Here is a 22,932-nt window from a genome sequence, read left to right as displayed (position 1 = left end):
TGCGCCTACACACGCTTGATACGCTCCTGATCATTTGCGTCGTGACTTACTTTTCAAAATTATTTTTCTTTTTTCTTGTAAATTAATTTATCATCTAATTACCACTGTGGGGGATTAATTTTTCTTAATTTTTCAATATTAATTTAGTTTCTAATAATTATTACATTTTTAGTAATTTTGAAAAAAATTCAAGTTGTAGGAAAATCGACCAACCAGAATTCCAGTTTGTTACTGTCAAAAGCAGTGACGTGACTAGACAATTTATTTGTGTTAAAAAGAAAAAAAAATGTCAGATAGATTTTTGAGCGGTAAACGTCGAATATCATGGAAAACAATTGTTATTGGTTTAATATTAACTTGACGCCGTTATAATAGTGAAAAAGTTAATTTTCCAATGGTGAAAAATTAAATAAATTAAAATTAACGGTTCATGACGGTTACATCACTGTCTCTTTCTCGAATGTAAATTCCGCCGTATCGGGACGTGGTGGGAACCAGACGGGCGACGGAGTCGAGAGTTTACGCATTCGTGTTGCTGCGAAGTGTACAAGTTTATCGAGAAAAAAAAAGAGGAAAAATAGTTCCTGATTTTTAAGTGAATTCCTCTATGAGAATTGTGTAAAATTAATTTTGCGGAAAGTAAATTATCATTGAAGGTTGATGTCTCGTTTGAGGCTTGGATTTAAGACATCTTGTATTATGGAGCTTGTAAATCGTTAGAAGGATGTTGGTGAGTAAACAGCAACAAAAACTTTGTGTCCAAAGAAAAAAAAAAGAGAGAGAAAGAGCTTTGAAGAAAACAAAAGGTCTCATAATCTATTGTTTATCAACTAGAATAATTTTTCACCTTGTCAATTAATTGATAAGGAATTTTTTTTTTTTTGAAATTAAACATTTTTGAATAAATGAAGGTCGAGGGATTATAATTTCATTGAAAGTGTGATTTATCATCCAAAAAAAGGTGGTTTAATTAATAGTTGATTATTTTGTCTCTTTTGAGTTGTGAAATAGGTTAGTTTTTTGAAGAATGTAAAAATTTAAGGATTTTCATGTTTTTGATATCACCAGATGTCTATATTAAAGAGGGATTTTTTTTTGGGATTTTATTTTAAGAATTTTTTTTGATGCTACTGGCACTTCTGGAAAAGGAGACACACGAGACGTTGCATTATTTTTATTTCCCCTGTCACTTTCTCAATTTTTGTCAAGTGCATATAATGCTCTCTATACACGTTCGAACTTGTCATTGTGCAATCATTGATGTGAAATTTCAGTAAATGATGATAATAATGAAATTAACTTTTTTTTGTAACGTTTTTTTTAATATTATTGATTTGATAATTATTTTTAGTAATTTTTAAGGTGTATTTTAAAATCGATATTATTTAAAGTTAATTACTTTCGTTTTCTTCGTGTGGGAACTTTCTAAAATTTTAGTTATTACATGTTTATTCGAGTGTTACTTTTTTTTCAGGAAAGTAGGAATTAAATTTCTCGTTTTGGAAAATTGTTTTTTATGTAAAAATTTATTACAATTTTTCAGTAATTTAATAAATAGGAATTTTTATTAATTATTTATTTTTATTAATTATTCTCAATAATGAGAAGTAGTTTAAAAAATTTATTACAATTTTCAGTAATTTAATAAATAGGAATTTTTATTAATTATTCTAAATAATGAGAAGTAGTTTTTGTAAATGAGTACGAAAATTTAAATATATATAAAGAAAATAATATTTTTATCACATAATTGTATAAATATAAGTAAAATAAAATTTTTGTCATTTTTTTTACGTTTAATTTTACTTTTTTGTAATGAAAAATTATTCTGTGATAATAATTTTTTTTTTTTTGAAAATAGGGAGACGATCCACCTTATCTATCCGTGGGAACGGAGGTTAGTGCCAAGTACAAGGGTGCATTTTGTGAAGCAAAGATCAGAAAAGTTGTGAGATCGGTAAAATGTCGTGTAACCTACAAGCAAGGATTGGGTACTGCAACAGTAACGGATGAACAAATAAAGGGAACATTACGAGTTGGCGCATCCGTGGAGGCACGACATAATGATCGAAAAGATTTTATTGAAGCTACAATAACAAAAATTCAAGATTGTAGCCAGTACACAGTTGTTTTTGATGATGGCGATATAACAACATTAAGAAGAACTGCTCTTTGTTTGAAAAGTGGACGTCATTTTGCTGAAAGTGAAACATTGGATCAACTTCCCTTGACGCATCCTGAGCACTTTGGAAATCCCGTTATTGGCGGTAGACGAGGACGTCGTTCCCGACAAACACAGTTAGTATCATATTTATTTTACTTTAAGAAAAGAAAATTAATATATATTTTTTTTTGCCAGAGATGACAGCAGCGAAGACGAAGGAAGTCCACCGCGAGGTTCACATGATTCAGGAACAGGTGGTGAAGAAAAAGAGGGTTTGGAAATTGAGCCAGAAATTGGTCGTGTTGTTTGCGTGGAACTTGGTGATAAGAAAAAAAAGGATAATTGGTTTCCAGGACTGGTTGTAGCGCCAACAGCACAAGATACAGTGAGAATTCGCGTTAAAGATGATTATCTTGTACGCTCATTTAAAGATGCAAGATATTATACAGTACCGAAAAAAGAAGCAACGGAATTTACAAAAGATTTAGGTAATAAAGTTGAAAATAGTGGATTAAAAGTTGCTGTTGAAAAAGCACTTTTATTTCTTGAAAAAAATGAATTACCACCACATTGGGATAAAGATTCATTATTTGGAAATTCTGTTTCAAGTGGTAATAGCGATTCTGATGGTGATATTGATTCAGATAGTTCCGATGATGAGCCACGCGAAGAAAAAGATCATTTTGTTGCACAACTTTATAAATTTATGGACGATCGTGGTACACCAATTAATAATTGTCCAATGATTGGTGATGAGGATATTGATCTTTATCGTTTATTTCGCGCTGTTTATAAATTAGGTGGCTATAATCGTGTAACTAATCAAAATCAATGGAAAATAATAACACGTCGTTTAAGTTTTTCAATGCAAAGCAATCCTGCGACGCACAATCTTGTTAAGCAAGCTTATAAAAAATTTTTGCATTCATTTGAAGATTTTTATAGGAAGTTAGGTTGCACAATGGTTAATCATCCGCGTGGTAGTGTGAGAAAACAACGTCCTGGTCGTAGTTTGATACGCGATAAAGATAGAAATACACCAATTCCACCTCAAGTTAAGACTGAAAAAGAAGAAGATGAGAAGAAAGTTGAAGAAGAAAAGAAAGAGAAACGTGAAGTGAAGAAAGAAATAAAAGAAGAGGAACCACCGCCGAAACCGGTGAAAAAGAAGGAAAAGGAAAAAGAGAAAGAGAAAGAAAAAGAGAAGGAAAAGGAGAAAGAAAAGGAAAAAGACAATCAGAAAGTAATTCAAGAGAAGGAAGAATCAGAAAGTTTGAGTGGACAGGAAAGTGATGTTAATGTTGAAGAAGAGGAATCGTCAAGTAGTGAAAATTCTAAAAAAGCATCACGATACAATTCTTTAAATAGAGGTAAAGCAAAGGAGGAAAAAAAGCCACCAAAGGAGGAGAAAAAGAAAATTCTCGAAAAGAAGAAAGTAGAAAAGAAACAAGAGAAAAAGGAAGAGAAACCAGAGAAAAAAGAGGAAGACACAACAAAAACGAGAACAAAAGCGAAGGATGAAATAACAAAAGGGAAAACAATTATTGAAACACGAGAATCGAGAACTCCTTCTCGTGAAACAGAAAAGAAACAATCATTTACAAAGCAAAGACGTTTTACCGAGGAGGAAATGAAAAAACGAGGACGTAAACGTAAAGATACGGATGGCGAAAAAACACGTAGCACCGAAGAACAATCCGTCGATTATGCACCTTCTTATAAAGGTCCCGTTGTATTGGGCGATAAATTAAAAGTCTACTATGGACCAAATCACGAGTCAAAAGTCACATACGAGGCAAAAGTCATTGACCTTGAGAACGATGACACAGAACCACTTTATCTTGTTCATTATACAGGTTGGAATACAAGATATGACGAATGGATCAAAAGTTCTCGAATAGCTCAAAATTTCACTCAAAGTCAAGGAAGAGTAAAACGAACAAAAACAGTATCACGTCCACCAACACCGAGCGCATCGGGTAATAATGGTAATAATAAATCAATAAAAACAGCCGTTACACCAGTTTCACAAACACGAAGACGTGCACAAAGTGTTGCACCAACGACACCAGGTACACCAACAATGTTAAAGGATTCAAAAACCACTGACTCAATTGACAAAGACGATACCGAGTCAGATTATCTTGTCGATTACAGCGGTTGGAACACAGGTTTCGATGATTATTTTAAAGCACAAGGTCGTGTGAAGAGGAAAAAAGCCTTTCCACGTCCAGCAACACCTGGACCATCTTCAGGCAATGGGAAATCAACAAAAACAGCTGTAACGCCAGTTTCATTAACTCGACGACGTGCCCAAAGTGTTGCACCATCACCTGGAACATCAATGAAAAAAGACGAGAATAAAGAGAGATCGACAACTCCAATTTTTGGTCCAAGTGTCAAGAGTCCAGCGACAACACCAGCTACTGGAAGATTGAGTCGAGCTACACGCAATGCCGAAAGTGGTATTGAACTAAGACGACGAACAAGAAGAACTTCCGGTCATACTGACGTTACTGCTGCATCCGAGAGTGATGATACAGATTCTTATGAATCGGATGCAACAGAACCGGAACAATTAAGACCGCCTTCTAAGGAAAAAGAAGAAGGCAATCGACGTGAAGCAAAACGAAGAGCTGAAACAAAAATAAAAATGGATGCCAGTGAAGGTGAGGAAGAAAAGGAATTATTACCAATTGAAGAGCCACGACGTGGACGAAGACTGAGGAGAAATTTAAATAAAGTCACCGAAGTAAAATCCGAACCCGAGAGCGATGAAGAACAACCAAAGGGTCGTGATTTTGATTTAAATCAAATACGCTCTGAATTAAAAGGTTTTGATAAGGCCGTTAAAATGGAAATAATGCGCGTTGAACCTGAAATCGAGGATGTTAAACCGCCTCTAGAACAAGAAAAACCAAACATTCCAAGTCCAGAAAAAGTTGAAAAAATAGATAAAGTCGAGAAAGTAGAAAAAATCGAAAAAATTGACAAACTTAAGAAACTCGAGGATGAAAAACAGGAGAAATTAAAAAAAATCGAGGAGGAAAAAGAGAAAATAAAGAAACAAGAGGAAGAGAAAATGAAAAAAATTGAAGAGGAAAAATTAAAAAGAATCGAAGAGGAGAAATTGGAAAAAATAAAGAAAATTGAAGAAGAAAAACAAAAGAGAATTGAGGAGGAAAAATTGAAAAAAATCGAAGAGGAAAAAATGGAGAAATTAAAAAAAATCGAAGATGATAAAAAAGAGGCAATTAAACAAGAAATTGAGACAAAATCAATAGAGAATACAGAAGATATTTATGAATTTAAAGAACCAGAACCATTTGAATTTGAAGTTAGAAATAAATCCGGTGATAAGGATAAAAAGCGACGTGTTTTTGATGAAAGTATTAAAAGTAGTCCAAAGAAAAAGCAAAAAACTTCATCGTCACCAAAAGAGATAAAAACTGATCACGAAATTGAGAATCGAAAGAAAATTAGAAAACCATTTATGAAAAAATTGGATGAACCACCTGAGGAAAGTCGAACAATTCTTCAATCATCATGGAAATGTGAGGAAGCTTTCGATAAACTTTGCGAAAGTTCCTATAATCAATCATCATCATCATCAACAACAACAACAACAAAAACATCAATTGTCGAAGAGACTAAAAATCTCGATCTTCTCTTCACTGATTTACCAGGTGATGATGATTCTGCTATTGATGATCCCGAGGATCGTTTAATTATCTCCGAAACTGAAACCGAAGAAAATCTCTTCTCGTATCAACAGGAAATTTTCCCTCCCAATAATGAAATGGTAATTAAGGAAGAAAAACCAAAAACACCACCACCACCAATACAATTACCAATTGTTGTTGAATCAAAACCAATTACTCCGGAATTGAAAACAATTATAAAACCCTCATCACCGAAAATTGAAGTAAAACCACCGCTGGAAACAAAACCCCTCGATTTTCCATCTTTACCATCAAATTTACCAATTGTTCCCATACCAATAAGCGCACGATTACCTGTTACATCGTCAATTGAAGAAAAATTATCCGCAGCCGCCGCTTTTAGAAATAAAGTCAAGGAACTCAAAAAAGATGATGATCAAGAATCTTCCAAAAAAACGTTACACTTTAAAGAAAAAGAAATTTTAAATCGCAAATCCGAACTTAGACGAAAAGAAGAGAAAAAAATTGATGAGAAAAAAATCGATGACATCAAAACAGAAACTGAAATTCCTGAGGAAAAACCCGTCTCAAAAGTAAAGGAGGCTATAGATAAAATTGAGAGAAGAATTGAGAGTGAAAATGCAGCAGCACAAAAATTGGATTTAAGAAAATTTGTCGAGCAAAAAAATCCAGAAAAAATAGAAGAAAAATGGAAAAAAGAAAAATTATTCCATGATGAGGAACAAAAAGGATTAAATATTGAATTTACAGATTCAACAGATAGTAGCGATTCAGAAAGACGTTTAATAATCGACAATGATGTTGAATTTAATGAGGAGCCAAAATTCGAAATAAAAATTAATACCGAACAGCCACGAGGAATTAAAGAACGTGGAGCAATTGTAAAAAATCCACAACAAGAAAGAACAACAACAATTATTAAAAATCAAGAGAAAATTATCACCACAACAAATGTAAAATCATCATCAGATCGTCCAATTGTTAAAAATCAAATTAAAAATCCACTTGTAAAAAATCAAGAACCAAAAATTGTTAAAACTCAATTAAAAAATCAAGATCGTAATATTGTGAAAAATCAAGAGAGAGTAAAAAATCCCGAACGATCAATTGTAAAAAATCCTGAAAGACCCCTTATTAAAAATCAATTAGTCCCAAAAATTAGAAACGAAACACAAGAATTGAAAAATGATGCAAAAAATCAAGAAATCAAAAATGAATCAAAAGATATAATTGTCAAAAATCAGGTATCGGTGGTAAAAAATCCAGAGAGACCATTAATGATGAAGAATCATGAACGAGGATCGAGTTTGAAATTAAATCAAGAAAGAGTAGGATTAAAATTAAATCAAGAGAGAAATTATGAAAAAATACCGCAAAAGAATATTGAAATTGATGATTCAAAAATACCGATTCAAAATCAAGTATTACGTTTACAACAAGCGGGACTACAGTGTAAATTTATACGCGCCGATGAAGAAGGCGAAAATTTAAATTCATTATTGTGCGAGGAGGAAATTCCAGGTTCACCAACACCTGGAATTGATATCATTGATCATGAAGTTCCGGGTACATCGCACACAATTCCAAAAGCAAAAATTCCCGACAATTCGATTGTCCTAATGGAAATGCCATTCGCGAGCGCTCCAACTTCGAGTCCAACAACAACTTGCGGAATATCAACATTAAGCAATATTAACATTTCATTACCACAGAGTCAGAATAATTCCTCTTCAATGATTCCAGTTCAACAACAGGTACCAATACCAATTCCAATTCAAAGACAAGAGAGCAATGAAGCTGCACCGGTAATGGATAATACACCACCAACGACACCTGATTCAAGTATCTCGAATATGTGCGAATCGCCAAGAGAAGAAGGAACCGCGGGTTCAAGTCCAATGTCGGATGATAATAATTTAAAGCAACATCATCATCATCATCGTGATAGTTCGGAAATGGAGAATGATAATGGAAAAATTGCCGGATTAAGTGAAGATGATGGATCGTTGATGAATGTGGAAAGTGGTAATACAACAACACAACCGGAAAGACCTTTAAAGCAAATAATGAAGAAAATGGATGAATCGACAACAACGACGACGACAACAACAACAACAACAACAACAAAGAAGAGAAAACGAAATCGAAGTCAAACGGAGATGGGTAATAATTCAGGTAAAAAATCACCGAGACAATCGGGTAGACATAGACATGGTGCTGGAAGTGATAGCGATGATACCAGCGAAGAATCAAATCAATGTGGCAGTGCTAATTCTATTTCAACGAATCATAATAATGTCACATTGACGGAGCTTAATAGTTATTCATCGAGGTCGCCCAGGCCTACCAAGTACAATTTCTTTGTAGAATTAGGTGAGTAGTTTATTTATTATATTAGTAGATAATTTTTTTTTTTTTTGAATTTTTAATTAATTAATTTTTTTTTCGACAGATCCTGAATGGGATGGAAGTCAAAGAATAGCTGTTCTTCAACAAAAACTTAGTGAATTACGAAAAACTTATAATGCAGTAAAAGTGGAATTGGCAACAATTGAGAGACGTCGAAAAAAGCTTAAAAGACGAGAACGAGAAGGTATTTATTGTTGTTGATTAATTGGAGAAAATAATTTTCAAGTTCTATTCGACAGTTTTTCAGGCCTTGGATTATAATGATTTTTACCGACTTTTTTCCGGAAATACGATTTTTTTTCATTTTTTAACAAAATTTTTAAACAAAATACGTTTTTTTAGTATCTATACAATGCAAATCTTCTTTATTTCAATTATTAAACAAATTTTTTAACTAAAATTCTTCACTTAATTAATTATTTTGAATAATTTTAATTAAATTCTTCACAAATTCAAATATCTTCAACTATTTGTTGAATTAAAGAATTTATGAAATTCAATAATTGTTCGAAATTTTAAAAAAATTAGCAACGAAAATTATCAAAAATTTTAATTCAAAGTCACTTGGATTTCAATTTTTTTCAAATATTTTAATTTCAAATCTTATAAAAATTTTCAACTAAAACTTTCGGAAATTGAATATGTAATTCTTCCGAAATATAATTATTTTTTTTTTTAAATGAATTTTTATAATACTTTTTGAAAATTCAATTATTTCTAAAAATTTCAATTTTAACTCTTTCAAAAATTCAATTATTTTTAATAATTTTAATGAAATTTGTCAAATTAAAGAATTTATGAAATTCAATAATTGTTCGAAATTTTAAAAAAATTAGCAACGAAAATTATCAAAAATTTTAATTCAAAATCACTTGGATTTCAATTCTTTTCAAATATTTTAATTTAACATCTTATAAAATTTTTCAACTAAAACTTTCGGCAATTGAATATGTAATTCTTCCGAAATATAATTATTTTTTTTTTTAAATGAATTTTTATAATACTTTTTGAAAATTCAATTATTTCTAAAAATTTCAATTTTAACTCTTTCAAAAATTCAATTATTTTTAATAATTTTAATGAAATTTGTCAAATTAAAGAATTTATGAAATTCAATAATTGTTTAAAATTAAAAAAAAAAAATCAGCAAATAACATTATCAAAATTTTTTAATTTCAAACAATGGAACTTTAAGAATTTTTTTTAGAAATTTGTCCTACTTAAATAAAATTTTGAAAATTTATCTTACAATTCCAGTGGAACCTCGATTATTAGAACCCCTGTTAACCGAACCCTCTGTTATTCGAATCGAAAAATATTTTATCCGAACTTTTTTTTTGCCTTTCCGAATCTTAAAATTTATTTTTTATTTTTTTTTTTCATTTTTAAAATTTCATGTTTTTATATTTATTTATTTATTTAAAATATATAAATACAGTTCAGCTGTTCCAGTGTTTTACTTTAATTACATAAAAACAATTGAAATTTATATTATCCGAATTTTCGATTATCCGAACCCTACTTTGGTTATTTCGAATAATCGAGGTCCCACTGTATTTCGATTCTGAAATATTCGAAATAAATTTTCTTAATAATATTCGGTTATAAAATTATTTTTATTACAGAATTAATAAAATGAATTTAATATCTAATAACATTGACTTTTTCGACTTTTTTTGGAATATAAATCGAAATAATGATATTTCTGTTATTAAATGAAATTAACTTAATTTATATTTTTAAAAAATGAAATTAATTTAATTTATATTTTTAAAAAATGTAATTAAATTAAATTTTTTAATTTTAATTAATTTTTTTTTAGCAATCAAAGCAGCCAAAGCAGAAATGCAACAAGCGTGTTCGTGATGAGAACCGAGCCATGGGCGTCTCAGGAAACAATTTATGTACAGAACAACTTCCAGCATTTGAATAATGGTAACCATGTGATTTGTGCAAACGCCTAGGATTTAATAATTGAGCGAACTTTTATCTATTACTATTATTATTATTATTATTATTATTATTATTATTATCATTATCATCATCATCGTCAATCATCATCATCATCAATGGTCTCGTGTCAGCTTAGATAAGTAATCCCAATCCCTATAGAATCAGGTTTGTAGATATACTTATAGTTATAAAAAAAAATAGGGGGAAAAAATAAGTTTAAAAATCAATGTCGAATTAGAGAAACACCCTTAAATGCAAAAAAAAGTGCCAAAATGTGGTCGATAAAAAAAAAAGGAAAGAAAAATTATTTTCTCTACTCAAGAAAAAAGATACGTTTCTTTTAGAAAAAAAAAAAATAAATTAATTTTCTAAGTCGATAGACAATTTTTTTTTTTTGTGATTAATTTTTGTTTATTTTGCAATATAAACTTTGCAATAATTATTTTATTTTGAAAAATGTGAGTTTACAAATTCAATAAATGCATTTAAGGGTAGAAATGTGTTTTTTTTTTTTTTTTTTTTTTTTTTAATGAATATCAGGCGCAAAATCGAGGTGAAAAAAATATTTTCGTCTAAAGCGCATTTATAAGGCTGAGAGAGTTTTACCGAGAGTTGTAATTCTATCTCTCAATGTTGAGCCTTTTCGATTTGAAAGGGATGTCCTGTGCAAAAAGAGCTTTTCAACATTAATTAATTAAAAAAAAAAAAAGAAAAAAAATTGAATAAAATAAAATGAAATATAGTTTACATTCCATTTTTTTACTATTACTTTATTCAATTAGAATAAATTAATAGTAAAAAAAATGGAATGTAAACAATTGGAAAAATAAAAAAATTTTTGATGAAATTAAATATAAAAAAGAAATAATATTAAAAACTAAAATTAAACAAAATATTAAATTAGCGACTAATTGTAAATATAACATAAGTGTTGTTAAAATGAAGTTTATGTTAATTATTTTGTAAAAGGTAAACAAAAAAAAAAAAATTTACCGTGGTCGCTAAATAAATTTTAAATATCTTTTCTTTAATCTAGATAATTAGATTGTTATTTATTTAATGAAATGAATCGTTTTAAATTATATGAGAAAATGAATAAAAAAAAAAAAAAAATGTGACTCGTTCTATTTGCACTTGGCTCCTCAGATTCAATTTATAATTTCCTGTATCAGGAAAAAAGATCTTCCAAGGCTCTTTGATAGATAGCTTTTTTTAAAAAAAAATGTAACACTAGATTATAAAACAATTTAAAAATGTTTTATATCTTGAGTTTTTGAATATGTATATTTTTGCATTAGTGCTCTCTCTCTCTCTCTCTCTATATATCTCTATTTTTCTTTTCAAATTCGTTTTTTAAATCACTACTATTTTTAGAATTTTAGATAAATTTTAATTTAATTTTAAAAAGGAAAAATTACAACTTTTAGGTAGCTCAATTATTTTATTTTTTTTTGTTTGTTTTTCGTTTAATAGACAGATTATATTAATAAATTTTTATTATAATAAGAAAATTTCGGAGAGCCTTTGTGGGAGAAGACTTTTTATTTTGCGCGCACATTTTCAAATATTGAGCAATTAAGTATGTTTGAACCATTGTTTTAACCTCAAATTAAATACTTTTGACTGAAGAAATTTTTTGTTTTTTAAAAAAATTGAATTGATGTTCTTTTGTAAAAAGTACTTTTTTGTTATTTATATATATATATTATTATTATTATTATTATTATTATTATGTAATTTATTCTCTTTGAGGTTGAATTTCAAAAGTGGATCGAACACTCTTAAAGCGATGAAATTTTTAATATCTCTATATAGTGAACATTGAAATATTAGTCACTTCTTTTAATATTTCTTGTGTAAAACATTTCATCGATAGATATCAAATAGTCCGATTAAGAGAATTAATAGAGTATCGTGTAATATTAGCAGAATTAAAAAAAAAAAAAAAAAAAAAAAAAAAGATTATTTACCTTTCATATACACATTTCACGTACAAAAAGTGGATAATTTCAAATCCTTGACTGTTTTGTTAAACAGTTTCACATTTTGTTTAAAAAAAAAATCGATGGAATGAATGTTGTAAATATAATATTACGAATAATAATAATATCTTTTGATTTAATGTCTCCTTTTCCTTTATTTTTTTATACAAATTTTTAAATTAAACTAATTTTAAATTAGTTCTATGATTTTTCTGACAGAAGTAGATGGCGCATTTTCAAAAAATGTCCGTTTATTCCCGCGTAAATTTAAAAGTAACTCTTTTAAAATTAAAGTTTATTTACATTTATTGTAATTATATCAATTAGAATAATTTTTTATTTTTGATTTTATTATATTTATTTTTTTGTTATTAACAGGAAATTAATTAATTTGATGATGGGGAAAATTTAAAGAAAGTATATCGATATTTTTTTTTTATACGGTGCCAACTTCAAGGGACTTGTTGAAAAATGGCGACTGCGATGATGTATCAAAGGTCGTCTGTTTTTTTTCTTATTTTAATAACGCGTAGATAAGAAGTGTCAGATTATCGTGGTTCATATGCCAAATAGCAATTATCTCACATTTCTTGTTTAATCCTGAACCTTCTTGTAAGACTGTAAACTAGAAAAAGAATCTTCTAAAGAAGAAATGAACGCCCATCATGGAGTTTGTAAGTGTTTATATATTTTTTTAAATAAGTTTTTATATTCTTTTTTTTTTAATTATAATTGTCTAAAAATGAAATTTTGATTTTTTATACTATATGTTGTTTATATGGAACAATGTCATTGAATTTCATCATTTTTATTAATTTTCAAACAAGTGGAAAAGTTTTGAAATTATTATGACCTTGTTATGTACTTTTGTTATAAATTTTTAATAGTATATATATATATAAATTTTGTTTGTTTATCATTATTTATAACTGTTATTTAATAAAGATATTTTTTTTGTAATTTTTTTTTCCACTTTTTCTAATGTATGTTTTGACAATTATACATTTATTTCCAATATTATATGTATTATTCGAGAAAATATGAATAATTATCAATTTTGTGTAATATTAATGACGTTTAATGAATTTTGAAAAGGGAATTAGAATTTGTTTTCTAGATTATTCAATCATGTTACTCGAAAATTCTTCATTTTTTCTCATTTGCATATACGAGCTCTTGAAATTCAATCGTATTGATTTATTATTCATTTCAAATTCTCTTACAATAAAAATAGATATTAAATTATTAAATTTTTTATTATTAATTATTTTTTTATTATTAAATTTTTTTATTTTCGCATAAAATTTTTTCTAATTTTTTAAAAATAATTCGTGTTTTTTTTCAGATGTTAGATGTGATTAAGAATATTTGTGATTATTTTATAACTTGTACATTGTCACAATGGATTGGTCATCTAATAGGAGAATATCAATTTTCATATTCCCATATAGTATATTTAATTGTTTTTATATTAATAATTGTTCTAATTGGAATGTTTGTTGTAAAAAAATGGAAGAACAAAGAATTTCTTCCCGAAGTAAAAGAATTTGTCGGTGTTGGAAGTGGCAGGCCACGTTTTCGAAAACGAGACAAAGTATTATTTTATGGGAGAAAAATGTTAAGAAAAGTAAAATCTATAAGCGGACAGGCTGGTGGACAGGGGAAAAAAAGAAGAGCTGTTATGAGATTTGCTAGAAGATTATTGCAATTAAAAAAAGAAACAGTTCCACAGCAATTGAAGGTAAATAAATTTTTCAGTTGAAGAGAATTTTTTATTTTAAATAATAACTAGCAAAGTTAAACGCCCGCCAAAATGGAATATGTAATTGTTTGTTATAAAGAAATTAAAATTAATATTATCAATAATAATTTAAATTATTATCATTATTATCATTTAGAATGTAATAATTTTACATATTAAATGATAATAATAAAATTTATATGTTTATATAATTAATATTTTAATAGAATTAAAACGAAGCTGAAGTACGCAACGTTTATCAACAAAAACATTTTTAAAAAAAATTACTATCTTGTTCGAAATTTCCTGGCGCATATTTTTTCTTTTCATTAAATTTTTTTGTATTTGTAACAGTTTTTGAGAAAAATGCAAAAAAAAAAAACTAAATTTTCCTAAAAATCACTTTTAATTAAAATTTTCATTTTAATTCGTTATAAAATGTAAAGTTCTTAATACTTTTTTACATACAATTTACAAGATTTATAGTTTAAACTATCCTTTGAATGATCCTTAATAATAATTCATTTTTAATTTTGAAAAAAAATTATTAATTTTTTTGTTGCTCAGTGCTGCAAGGCTTAATATTATTCAAAATGCTTCGTTTATCTAGGGAATTTTCTCTGAGGATAAACTTCCTTTGAATAAAATGTTCATTGATAATAAAAAAAAAAGTGTATTAAAATAAAACTTTACAGTAATCTTTATTGTTATTAAATTAAAAGAATGTAGAAAGTATTAAATGAAACATTTTATTCAGTGGAATTAATAACTTTTTTTCTAATTAAAAAATGAAGAATTATTATTAAGAAAGAATCATTTAAAGAATGGTTTAAACTATAACTCCTGTAAATTATATGGAAAAATATTTAGAACTTTTCATTTTAGAACGAATTAAAGTAAAAATTTTAATTAAAAGTGATTTTTAGGAAAATTCAGTTTTTTGCATTTTTTCTCAAAAATTGTTACAAATACAAAAAAAATTTATGATAAGAATAAATATGCGCCAGAAAATTTCCTACAAGATATATATATAGTAATTTGAAAAAATTTATTAATTAATAATATCCGGCGGCTCATATTTAACATAGGCGGAATATTTATCTGAAAAATGCTTTAAATATTCCGCCTACAATAAATATATGTAATTTAGGGTCAATATATAACTTTAAACAAAAATTTCGTTAATAAACGTTGTGTACTTCAGCTTCGTGAATTGAATTTTTGAATTAGTTAGGACAGAAGGACAGACCAAGCATTTTATTATTATATAATAATAATAATAATAATTTTGTTTTTTATTTTGCTGCTAGGTACTGGAACCACCTGCTGAATATCTTGAAGAAGATTTAGGTCCAGGTGAAAGAGTTCCGCCTGATGCATTATATATTCTTCAAAGTATTCGTGTATTTGGACATTTTGAGAAGCCGGTTTTTCTTAAATTGTGCAAACATACGGAAATTATGAATCTCCCTGCTGGGACATCACTTTTTAAAATTGGTGATCCCGATGAAAATGTGTTCATTGTTCAGCAAGGTTTAGTCAATGTTTATATTACTGGATCCGATGGATCGCAAATTTCATTAAAATTAGTTAAAACTGGAGAATCAGTGACGAGTTTACTTAGTTTTACGGATGTGCTCACTGGACATACGAGTACTTATAAAACAGTTTCGGCACGTGCTGTTGAGAATTCAATTGTTGTTAAATTGCCAATGAGCGCCTTTCAGGAGGTAACTTTCTTTTTGCTGGTTTTTTTTTCGAAATTATTAATGAAGAACACTATTTAGAATTTTTCTTTTTTTCAGGTTTTTCAGGATCATCCGGATGCGTTTATTCGTGTGATACAAGTTATTATGGTCCGATTGCAACGGGTGACATTCACTGCATTGCATCAGTATCTCGGCTTATCAGCTGAATTAGTTAATCAAGGAAGTTATAAAAAGAAGCATAGTCCTTTTTCTGGATCGCCGGTTAGATCAAGAACGAGGGAAAATTTTGCTAATCCAACTGTGGATCCAAATATCGCTTCATTTGGTTCGGAATTAGCGGATAATATTGAGACATTGCAAAAAGAATTGAACAGTATTTCCAGTTCACAACCTATTCCTATTATTGTTAGTAGAAGGTGAGGAATTTTGTTTTATTTAAAAAAATATTTTTTTTTTTTATAAATAAAAAAAATTTATTTTCTCTTCAAGATCGAGAAATAATTTGGATTTGAAGAATTCGTTTACGAGTCCACAGTTTAGTCATACATCGGAAACGGTTCATGAATGTGATACACATTGGTCGAAAGGATCGTCTAATGTTCAATCGCAACAAACAACATCCTCTTCAGATCAACAATTACCAAGTGGAGCTAGTAGAAAAGCATCGAGAAATGAAGGACTTTTTCATCTCGATGAAGCGCAAGTTATTCAAATTGCAATTGAAGCTTTTGTTCGGGAACTTGGTTTGGAGGATGATTCAGTGCTTCGCGATGGTAAAGTGCAAATTCGCGATGTTCCAGCTGGCACTTATCTCATGAAGGAGGAATCTCACAAGGTAAAATGGAACAAATTAAATTGTTTACTAATTTTAAAAACTCAGTTAAATTTAATGGATCATTTGTTTAATGATTTTTTTTTTATAGGACGTTGCTTTAGTTTATGTCGTGACGGGATCTCTTGTTATCAGTCAACGTGTAATGGAAGGTGCTGATTCGGGAGAGGAAGTCCATATGTTTAGTGCACATCAAGGGGAAATTGTTGGCGGTCTTGCGGTTTTAACAGGAGAACCCTCATTTTACACAATAAGAGCAAAACATTTGAGCCGCATTGCATTATTGAGTAAACAAACATTTTTTGCTATTATGAGAGAAAGACCTACTGTTGTTTTGCATGTTGCAAATACAGTTGTTCAAAGACTGAGTCCTTTCGTTAGACAAGTAAGTTTTCAAATTGTATTTTTTTAAAAAAAATTACAATTTATTTTTAATTAATTTAATTTTTCCAAAGAATTTGAATTGAAATTGTTTTCAATTTTTTCAGGTTGATTTTGCACTTGATTGGTTATTCCTGGAAAGTGGAAGAGCCGTTTATCGTCAAGGCGATGAATCAGATTCGACTTTTATTGTATTGAGTGGACGATTACGTTCGGTGATAACTTATGAGAATGGAAAAAAAGAATGTGTCGCTGAATATGGTAAAGGTGATTTAGTTGGAATTGTGGAAATGGTAACGCAAACGCCAAGATCGACAACAGTAATGGCTGTACGTGATTCGGAACTTGCAAAATTGCCCGAAGGACTTTTTAATGTTATTAAATTGCGTTATCCAATTGTTGTCACGAGATTAATTAATTTATTGGGTCATCGAATTCTTGGAACATGGAAACAGGCACCAAAAACCGGAGCAAGTGGAACTCAGTATGTATTTTATAAATTATTGATAATTTTTGTTTTTTTTTTTTAATTTAAAATTTAGTATTATTATTAATTAATAATTAATTAATTGTCAATGTTTGTTCTTTTAGTAGAAGAGCGACAGTGGACGCAAGACCATCGCAAATTAATTTTTCCACAGTTGCCATTGTTCCAGTCTCCGATGATGTTCCATTAACTGCGTTTACATATGAACTTTATCATTCTCTTTGCGCAATTGGACCTTGTCTAAGACTCACTTCCGATGTTATTCGAAAGGTACACGAATTTTTATTTACAATTATAATATAATTTTAAAGAATTCAAACAAATTTTATACTAATTAGTAATTATATATTAGAAATAATTTTTTCTTTTTTAATTTTTTGATTGCAGACTTTGGGAAGTGCAATAATGGAGCCAATGAATGAATATCGATTAACATCGTGGCTGGCGCAACAAGAGGATCAACATCGTATTTCTTTGTATCAATGCGATACAACGTACACTTTATGGACACAAAGATGCGTACGACAGGCGGATTGTATTTTAATAGTTGGATTGGGTGATCGGCCACCAACATTGGGAAGAACGGAACGTGAAGTTGAACGATTAGCAATGAGAACACAAAAAGAATTGGTACTATTGCACAAAGAACAAAGTGGTCAACGGCCAACAAATACTGTACAATGGCTCAATATGAGATCGTGGGTCTCTTGTCATCATCACATACAATGTCCAAAACGAATGTTTACAAGAAAATCGCAATATCGAATTGTATGTATGAAATTTTCTTTTTTTTTACTTAAAAAATTAAATCTCGACCAGATTTTAAAATTAGAATTAATATTTTTCTTAAAAATAATAATGATTTTCTTATTTTTTTTTTAAACAGAATGAATTGTACTCAAAAGTTTTGTTGTCGGAGCCAAATGTTCATAGTGATTTTAGTAGACTTGCGCGATGGTTAACGGGAACTTCAGTTGGTTTGGTACTTGGAGGCGGTGGAGCTAGAGGAGCGGCACATATTGGAATGTTGAAAGCAATTTTAGAAGCTGGAATTCCAATTGATATGGTCGGTGGTGTTAGTATTGGTGCTTTTATGGGTGCACTTTGGTGTATGGAGAAAAATATCGTCACTGTCACGCAAAAGGCTCGAGAATGGTCCACGGTATATTAATTAAAATTTTAATAACAAAAATTTATTTATTATTACTTTAGAATCAGGATTATTATTTTATTGAAACTTATTTAAATTGAAAAAAAAAAAAAATTTAATTATAAATCTCTTTTTCTAGAAAATGACACAATGGTGGCGACAAATTTTAGACTTGACTTATCCAATGACGTCAATGTTCTCGGGGAAGGATTTCAATAAAACAATACAAGCAACGTTTGGCGATACATACATCGAGGATCTTTGGCTTCCTTATTTTACATTAACGACTGATATAACAGCATCATGCATGAGAATTCATAGACACGGTCTGTACACGCATTTCATTTTTTTTTTTTTATTTTTATATAAGTTTTGAAAAAAAAATTTTTTACGCAGAGTTTTGTGAAAAAAAAGAGAATTTTTGTGCGTAAATTATTTTTTAAAGAGTGTGATTTCCAAAGTTTTTTTTCTTTTTTTTTTGGTTTATTTTTTCTTCTTTGTTTTCAAATGAAAATTAGCATTTGCACTGTAGATGCATTTTTTTTTTTTTTACTGACATTAGAATTAATGCTTCAAATTAGCGGGAGTGAGCTGAGTTTTGGAAACTCGTTGTTGACGTACTCTCCGTTTTGAAATACAGTCTCACAAAGTGGGAAGGCGGCAAAAAAAGACTTTCGTGATTTTTATTTCGCGATAGAATTTAGTATATAATAATAATAATAATTAATTCTCGTCACTTTTAATTATCTTTCTCCACTCTTTGTTGAGAATTTTTCAATTTCTTTTTTTTGAATAGAAATTTTTTTACCTTTTGTTTTTAATTTTTTTCTCGTTAAAATTGATTTTTCATTAATATCGCATAAAAAATGCTCATTTAAATCGCATAATTTTATTTTTGTTAATTATTTTTTCTTTAATTTGTTAAAGTTTACCAAAGGGATTAGATATTATATTTAGCTAATTTTTCCATTATTTTCATTTGAAAATAAAGAAAACAATATTTTTATATATTTATATAGTATTTTTATTATTAAAAATAAGTTTTTATTTTCTCTCAAAAAACGAGTGCAGAAAGATGCTAAATATTTAAATGAAAAATGAATTTTGTAATTAAGATAATTAAGAAATTGATAATAAACGTGTATCGTGTTTAGGATCGATGTGGCGATATATTCGTGGTTCGATGTCATTGTCTGGTTATATGCCTCCCATGTGCGATCCCGCCGATGGTCACCTGCTCCTCGACGGCGGGTACGTCAATAACCTTCCAGGTAATTTGAATTGTACAAACAAAAGTATTCTTTTTTTTCAATATTTTATTTAATTAGGCAACTATATATATTTTTAATTCCGATTTATGCAAATTCCCCAATCAACTCGCTTTTTATATATATTTTTTTGCTGTTAATAGTCAAAAATTAAGAAAAATTTAATGAATTATTAAAATTTTCTAAAAAAAAAATTGAGATTGCGGTGTTTGCATGATTGAGGGATTTATTTTCTATATATATGTATATTTGTAAATGGCTATGCAAAAATCGCACGATTGTACGAATCACATTACCGTTATTAATTTTTGAAAAAGAATATTTTATTTAAAAATTTTTTTTTTATTATACCTATTGTGGGATGGTACAAGTTTGCACAATTTTTTGTTGTGATCGTTAGTTTTTGAAATTGTTTTCTTTTTACTATATATAAATGTATTAAATATAATCAATAATAAGGGAAATTATTTATGTGATTTTTTTTTAAATATAATTTGTTAGTACTATTGCTAGATGTATCCTTTTGAATTTATTAATTACAAAATATTTGCAAGCTTTTTGCAATTAGATTTTTTGGATTTAAATAAACTTGAGAATTTTCAATATTATAAAAAGAATACAAAATAACGAAAAAAAAAAAAAAAATTGTTGGAAAAGAAAATTGCAAGTATCTATTTTATAAATTATTATTAAGGCTCGCTCCCGTTGATTAAAAAGATGCTTGAATTTTTGAAAAAAAAAAGAAAAACCATTTTTTTTGAACGGTTCAGTTTCTCTGAACCAGGTATTCTCTGGAAGTATAGTCGGGCGAGTATGACATTTGCCGGAGTCTTTCCACCTGTTTGCGATCCAGTCGATGGGCATCTTTTAGTCGACGGGTGTTATGTTAATAATGTCCCAGGTATAAGCTTTTTTGCATTAATTGTTTTGACCATATATAAAAATTAAATTAAAAAACCTGCTTTTTTCCCCCCCCCCCCAAAAAAAATAAGAAAATTTCCCATTATTTGTGCTTTAATTAAGAGCATGTTCAAATTAAATTTATCTTTTTTTTCATATTTTATTTAGCACTAGACAAAAAATCATTTAGTTTTAAATATATAAAATTGTAGTTTTTATTAAACAATTTTTATTTTAAAACTTATTAATTAATAATAAAAAATAGGTATTATTTCACACTTCTGATTTAATTTTTGTTTAAGCTGACGAGATGTTAAGACAGGGAGCACATCATATTTTGGCTATTGACGTTGGATCGCAAGATGATACTGATTTAACGAATTATGGTGATTCATTGTCAGGATGGTGGTTACTTTGGAAAAGATGGAATCCATTTGCAGAGCCTGTGAAAGTTCCTAATTTACCTGATATTCAATCGCGATTGGCTTATGTCAGTTGTGTTCGACAATTAGAAGAAGTTAAAAATTCTGATTATTGCGAATATATAAGACCGCCTATTGATAAATTTAAAACATTGCAATTCGCTAATTTCGATGAAATCAAAGATGTTGGATATCATCATGGTAATTTCATTTATTTTTCTTTCTAATTAAAAAAAATTCTTTTCTTCTTTACTTTGAAATTAAATTCGTTATAAATAAGAAATTATTAATTTTAATTTAATTTGATTTTATTTTTAAAAAAATATTGTTTCTGGTTTTAGGTAAAACTTATTTTGAAGGACAGCAAAAAGTTGGAATATTGCCACGATTTAATGCCGATAGAGAAAATGCAAAAATTTTAAGAGCAAAGACTCAAGCTGCATGTCAGCAAACATCTTCCTATACTTTTACTGATCTCGCACAAATGGTTTGCAAAGTGTCACGAGGAAGTCGTTACATGAATGCAGATTTAGATTCTGATTCCGAAATTGAGGAATATGAAGCCGATTTAGAGGAAGATGCACATGAAGTTGGATATGCATCCGAACCATCGGTTGGAATTTTGGATCAGGTAATTTTTGTTTTTAAATTCTAAATTCTAAAATATTTTATTTTTATATTTAAATTTACAGTCTTTTAATTTTTATTAACCTTTTTTCTCAATTTTCACTAATTATATTATTTTTTAATTCTCTCTATAAATTTTGTTCACTTAAAATTATTATTTTCTGTTAATTAATTTGTTTAATATTTGAAATTTAATTTTTCTAGAAATTATTTTTCTTGTGAGAAAATTTATCTATTTAATAATAATTAAAATGATCATTATAGTTTTTATAAATTTTAAATTTTATTTTTAATGCAGAGTCCCGATGACAATCGTTTACGAAGAAGAACGGGAACATCTTTAAGTTTATCCGATACAGAGGCTGAGTCGGAAATTGATTATCACTCAAAATTATTTTGAGCCTCGCCTCTTTGTACATTTTTTAAAAATAAATGACTGGATTGTAATTTTTTTACAACAAACCAAAAAAAAAATGTAAATATGTATAGGAATGTAAAAAAAAATGAAGAAGCGTGTGAGTATTCGTATTTTTTCAAATACAAAAAAAACTGTCATTTCTATTTCATTTAAAAATGCTTTTAATATCGTTTACAGTGTATTCAGTAAAAAAAAAAAAGAAAAAATAATTTCTGTTACCATTACTATCACTGTTGTAGCAAAATAAAAAAAAAAAACTATTATATAATTTGTACATTCAGTATTTATGCTCATTGTGCATTTTATCTTAATTTTTTATTTCATTTTTAATTCTATTTAAATTAAATTTTATTTATTTGAAACTAATTTTTTTAATTTGATAATTGCGATATTAGGTACAATGACGAATAAAAAAATTTTCGAGGTTAAAGATAAAAGACGATAAAAAAAAATGAAGATCAAATATTGGAAACAAAAATTTAGTTCTTTCAAAATGAAAAATTTATCCAAGTTTTACCAAAAATGAAACTAATTCAAAATTGTTTTTAAATTACAAAAAAAAAAATGGGAAAAAACCAAAAAACTGAGAAAAAAGAAAAAAATATAAAAATTAAACAAAAAACAGGAATGATAGGTTTATTTCCGAAACCAATTAAAGGACAATATTAGTAAGAAACAAATTTAAGAGATTTTTTTATTTTTTTGGTTGTAAGAATGTATACTAATTGAAAAATTGTGATTGTTTTTTTCTTCTTTTAAGCAATTTGGTGACAAATTTAGATCAAGCATCATGCTCATCTGGAGTA

At 28.2% G+C, this 22,932-nt stretch overlaps 2 protein-coding genes across 6 annotated transcripts; both read left to right on the top strand.

Annotated features, from left to right (window-relative positions):
- Window positions 1-285: 285 nt before the first annotated feature.
- Window positions 286-12,331, top strand: LOC127285165 (AT-rich interactive domain-containing protein 4B). Its single transcript, XM_051311019.1, has 5 exons — window positions 286-730; window positions 1,862-2,298; window positions 2,360-8,220; window positions 8,300-8,440; window positions 10,079-12,331. Exons 1-5 carry the CDS (start codon window positions 725-727, stop codon window positions 10,120-10,122), a joined length of 6,489 nt encoding a protein of 2,162 aa, XP_051166976.1. The 5' UTR covers window positions 286-724; the 3' UTR covers window positions 10,123-12,331.
- Window positions 12,332-12,644: 313 nt separating this feature from the next.
- On the top strand, window positions 12,645-22,400 carry LOC127285208 (neuropathy target esterase sws). Of its 5 annotated transcripts, none has more exons than XM_051311086.1 (16): window positions 12,645-12,865; window positions 13,537-13,932; window positions 15,243-15,662; window positions 15,738-16,057; window positions 16,131-16,476; window positions 16,565-16,858; window positions 16,962-17,338; window positions 17,449-17,611; window positions 17,729-18,109; window positions 18,228-18,503; window positions 18,631-18,817; window positions 19,646-19,762; window positions 20,544-20,660; window positions 20,962-21,282; window positions 21,423-21,712; window positions 22,007-22,400. In XM_051311086.1, exons 1-16 carry the CDS (start codon window positions 12,857-12,859, stop codon window positions 22,106-22,108), a joined length of 4,116 nt encoding a protein of 1,371 aa, XP_051167043.1. In that variant the 5' UTR covers window positions 12,645-12,856; the 3' UTR covers window positions 22,109-22,400. The 5 variants fall into 5 exon arrangements, with proteins under 5 accessions (XP_051167043.1, XP_051167042.1, XP_051167047.1 ...); XM_051311085.1 differs by having other exon boundaries at window positions 17,446-17,611; XM_051311090.1 differs by lacking the exon at window positions 20,544-20,660.
- The last annotated feature ends 532 nt before the right edge of the window (window positions 22,401-22,932 follow it).

Source organism: Leptopilina boulardi, unplaced genomic scaffold (assembly GCF_019393585.1).
Source record: "Leptopilina boulardi isolate dan_hultmark-lab unplaced genomic scaffold, ZJU_Lbou_2.1 LbouV2_330, whole genome shotgun sequence".
NCBI classification, from domain to species: domain Eukaryota; kingdom Metazoa; phylum Arthropoda; class Insecta; order Hymenoptera; family Figitidae; genus Leptopilina; species Leptopilina boulardi.
This window is presented reverse-complemented; position numbering and strand designations above follow the sequence as displayed.

Excerpts from the sequence above, each read along its gene's own strand:
- LOC127285165 (XM_051311019.1), top strand. Across the intron at positions 2,299-2,359 it reads CGTCGTTCCCGACAAACACA|AGATGACAGCAGCGAAGACG; the intron begins GTTAGTATCATA and ends TTTTTTTGCCAG. Across the intron at positions 8,221-8,299 it reads CAATTTCTTTGTAGAATTAG|ATCCTGAATGGGATGGAAGT; the intron begins GTGAGTAGTTTA and ends TTTTTTCGACAG.
- LOC127285208 (XM_051311085.1), top strand. Across the intron at positions 16,058-16,130 it reads CCTATTATTGTTAGTAGAAG|ATCGAGAAATAATTTGGATT; the intron begins GTGAGGAATTTT and ends TTTCTCTTCAAG. Across the intron at positions 18,110-18,227 it reads GAAAATCGCAATATCGAATT|AATGAATTGTACTCAAAAGT; the intron begins GTATGTATGAAA and ends TTTTTTAAACAG.